The 4,197-nt window shown below is 35.3% G+C and overlaps 1 protein-coding gene across 1 annotated transcript; it reads left to right on the top strand.

Moving 5' to 3' along the window:
• Nucleotides 1-162: 162 nt before the first annotated feature.
• On the top strand, nt 163-2,032 carry cplx4c (complexin 4c; the record flags this gene model as incomplete). The annotated part of the gene is given in 2 exon segments (XM_037681830.1): nt 163-250; nt 1,762-2,032. Coding segments are annotated over 2 exon segments (307 nt in total), but the record flags the coding sequence as incomplete, so codon positions are not given.
• Nucleotides 2,033-4,197: the final 2,165 nt, after the last annotated feature.

The following is a 4,197-nucleotide window of genomic DNA, read 5'->3' as shown; positions in this document are numbered from 1 at the left end:
ACCACTGTAGAAATAAAAGTTCACACTGATTAACGCTGAATGTAAAGTTACAACTAACAAATTAAAGTAGAACACATGCTCACACACAACATGGGCCTTATAGATTTATAACTGATTGTCTTGACAATATTGTATGTGTGTGTATGTGTGTGTGTTCTGCAGGATTCAACGTGACAAGGACTTTGCCACAAAGAAGGCTGAGAGGGCAAATCTCAGAATCGCACTCAGAGATAAATACCTTCTACCAGATGTAAGAAAAATATTACAGTACTCACAACCCGTCTGTTTATTTGTCTGAATATGTTGCAAGTATACAGCTTAATGCTAATTTCACTGCATATGTTGATTCATTACTGACATACTAATTGGATCAACATTCCAACATTCTTTCCATTTATTAAGTTTACAAGTTTTGATCACCAAATTGTGGTGAGGAATGACTCAGGATCATATTTATTTTCACACAATGATATAATTAACTGATTATTTTGGCAGTACATTATAAGGGTTATGAAAAAATTAGTTTAATGTGTTTTCATTTTCATTAAAAAGCACACATCTCTGCACCTTTTAATTATATTATTCTGACACGTCACAAAATTTCCTTCCATCAGTCTGTTTTAGTTTTAGTCAACACATACAAAAACAGGAATTTACATAAGAATAAATGTGTGTGTTTGGGATTGAAGAAATGCCAAGCACACGCAGCTTCATAGAAAGGCCTCAAAGCAGCAGCGAGTTTAATGCTTCTTGTTGCAACGAAGGTTATAATATATCTTTTGCCAAGCCCTGCTTGTTAATAAACATTTTAAATGAAGCGATCATTAAAATAATCTCAGTTTAATGGACTTCTCCTTTGCCCACAATCTGTTTAATGAACAGAAACAATACATGACACATTCAGTGACATTTTCTAAATAATTCCCTAAGCTCTATATGTACCAGTACCTCCCTCAGTAAAATCATGATTTAACATTGTACAAAATAACTGGACTACAGCCAGTGTTGATTCATTAGTTGCTGATGTAGGATTCACACTATTGTTTTCCTGTTTTTTTCCCATGTTTTTGCAACCTACTTCTGCATATTTTGTACCATCTTAACCAATCTTATTTAAAAACATTCTGCCTGGTCAGGAATAGTGTGTTATGACTTTTAGCATTTCTAATTTTTAGACTTTATTGATTATTAATGATAAGCTTTATTTACTTAAATAGTTCCTATATAAATACATTCAAATCTCTTGAATTGTTTATAAATATTGTTCACAGAAATCTGCTTTAAAGTATGGTAGTTACTTTGTTCTTGCCTTATTATCATTTTAGCTTATAGCTTCTATATTGCTCATTTGAAATTTTAGATATCATTTAGCTAATTTTAGCATTTAGTTACTGCATTGCTAATTACAGCTTTTAGCTAAGGTTTCCCTCATTTTAGCTTTAAGCTATGGTGACGCTAATTTTAGCTTTTACATTCTGCTTTATCGTTGGAGTTCATTCTTCTAATTCTGAATGCTGCAGATTTATGATTTCTCTCTTGCGGGCCAAGATGGGGTAGATGCAGGGCAGCCGACTCAGAACCCGAAAGCCCCAGGCTCAATCCCCAGTCATTGCACATCTCGTGGTTTCTCTGAGCAGCACAACAGCCACCCACTGCACCACCCGGCAGTGGATGGGTCAAATGCAGAGAGCCAATTTCGCCATTATATTGGAACATATGACAATACATAACACAGTATTATTATTATTTATTTTCTGATAGAGTGCTCAAGATTCTGCAATCTCTCAGATGGCTGGTGACGACATAGACCTGCCTGAGGAACTGGCTAAAATGGTGGATGAAGATGAGGAAGAAGAGGAGAGCAACGACTCGTTCATGAATAAGCTTCAAAATGTGGATTTGGATGCACTGAAAACCAAGGCCCAGAGCGCAATGACCGAGATAAAGCAGACTGCAGAGGAAAAATGTACCGTCATGTGATGTATTAATATACGTTGTAAATGGTTTGAACCCAGGCCTTCAGAGATAAATAATGTATAGACTGGTATTGTTGTGTTTTAAATTTGCTGAACTATCACGCTTTTACTTACTCTTTTTATTTGTCTCATAAAACCATTTTGGCTTCTTTACCGCATAGTTTTCCTTTTTATTTTCTGAGGTTTCTTTTGCTGTATATATTGCATTATTTCTCTGTCCTTATTGTAATAAAGAACAAAAAACAAAAGTTAAAAGTTTTATAACTACTCATTTGCTCCACCTTGTACAATCTACATACTGTAATGAAGGAAATAATTAAAACATGGGGATCTCAAAGAACTCTGTCTGTTTTAAGGAACTGAAACATTAAATATTAAAGCTTTAAAAAGCTAAAATTTTATTATTTTATTAATGTAATTTAATTTGTTGAACAAATAATCTGGTGATTAATAGTTGAATAACTACTACACACTTTGCAAGTACAGAAAAAACTGTTCTCTCTCCCAGAGCTGTGAGAAGGGAATGATGTCAGTTTTTAATTGCAGCCCAGGTTTTTGAGTTCTTGCAGCTTGTTCTCGACACATTATCTCAGCAGAACATTTCTCCTTGTAAGGTGTTCAAGAAAAATATGAAAAGGTGGAAATGTTGATATTACTGCTGGCTAGAAAGTTTGAACAAGGAGTTCTGCACTTTAGTTTCATATATCTAGAACAAATTGTGTTCTTGTTCTTGCCACCTCAAGCAAAAGAACAGTTTCTTCAGTTCTTGCTTGGGTCAGCAACAAGCTTCAGATCACCACTTTAGAAATCACTAGTCTATCCATTTAATGCCTAAATATATGGACAAAAGAATAAGATTAGACTCAAAAAATTCTACATAATTCCTGTTTAATCATGTTACGTTTCTTTAAAAAGTGTTATAATCTGCTACAGCATGAGGCAAATCTCATTTGTTCACACAATATTTACTTTGTACAAAACACATTGGGTTTTCTAACATTCTGGCTAAAATAAACTTAAAAAAATCATACATGGGTATTGAACATATCACCTCAGAGAGAGTAACAAAAAAAATCCCATTTCAGATTGAACTGACCATGTGACCTGTCAGCATTTAGTTGACCCCTTTCCGTCATGTCCCTGTCCTCCCCGTGCAGCTGACCATCCCCCTTTCCCCCTGTAAGCTGACACAGCGCCTTTAAACATTAGCTGCTTTCGTCCTAATAGGATCCTAAGGATTTACATTGTCATCTGATAAAACTAAGGCGCTTGATAGCTGTGCTGCACCTCTTAACCAATTTGTACCCAATTAGGATAATGGGAAAACAAGCAAAGAGGGACAGCTTTAATATATTAATGTGATAAAATGATTATCAGTTTCTCTTGTCTATGACTTGGGTGCTATTAGGAGCATGTCATAAGGCTAATATCAATAGTAAGTAAAAAATAAAAATAAAGGGGGGGGGGGGGGCATAAAAAAAATCTACATCAGAAACTTTAATTAGATCTGAGTCTGGATTAGACGATATGTACAAACAGCAATTCAGAAAGCAGACATCCAAAAACAAATGTAAGAAAATAGATTTTGGTTTTATTTAATGCCATCTCAGTAAATAAAAACAATAAAATCTGAAATGGCACCAGTCGTTAGAAAGAGCAACCGGTGATGATGGTATTTTTGCTAACTTAAACCAGCTCAAACAAACTGAACCTGACCCCCTTTTCAGACCATGTGAAGGGAAACAATCCAAAACATCAGACGCCTGACTTTCTTCGTGGTCACCATATGGCAGCAACCTGCTCTGTGGCAAATCCTCTGCTCTGTGGGCATCTTTAAGTTCTTTATTTCATTCGAAGGTAAAAGTAATGGGCTTTTCAAACCCGTTCTGGGAAAACAAAATTAACAACCAAGAAAATGTGGTCAGGCCAAAGCCACTTAACCCACAGCCCGTCTGCTCATCAGTGGCATGTCTTTAAGTTGTTAACATTTAAAACACAGCTCAGTCCAGCTGCTTAAAGTGTGACTCTGAGACAGACATGTTGTTAGTTCATGCCAGGACACGTGAAAACACCAGAACTATCATTAAACTAAATGGTTTGGACAATGCAGAACTTGCACTAACTGCGTGATATAAAAATAACACATGCATGCAAAATAGCAACAAAAAATTATTAGATTGTTGTCAAATAAAAATTTACCCACAAAAATATCAAAACACAA

This window comes from Nematolebias whitei, chromosome 9, assembly GCF_014905685.2.
Source record: "Nematolebias whitei isolate Nwh7 chromosome 9, NemWhi1, whole genome shotgun sequence".
Lineage (NCBI taxonomy): Eukaryota > Metazoa > Chordata > Actinopteri > Cyprinodontiformes > Rivulidae > Nematolebias > Nematolebias whitei.
This window is presented reverse-complemented; position numbering and strand designations above follow the sequence as displayed.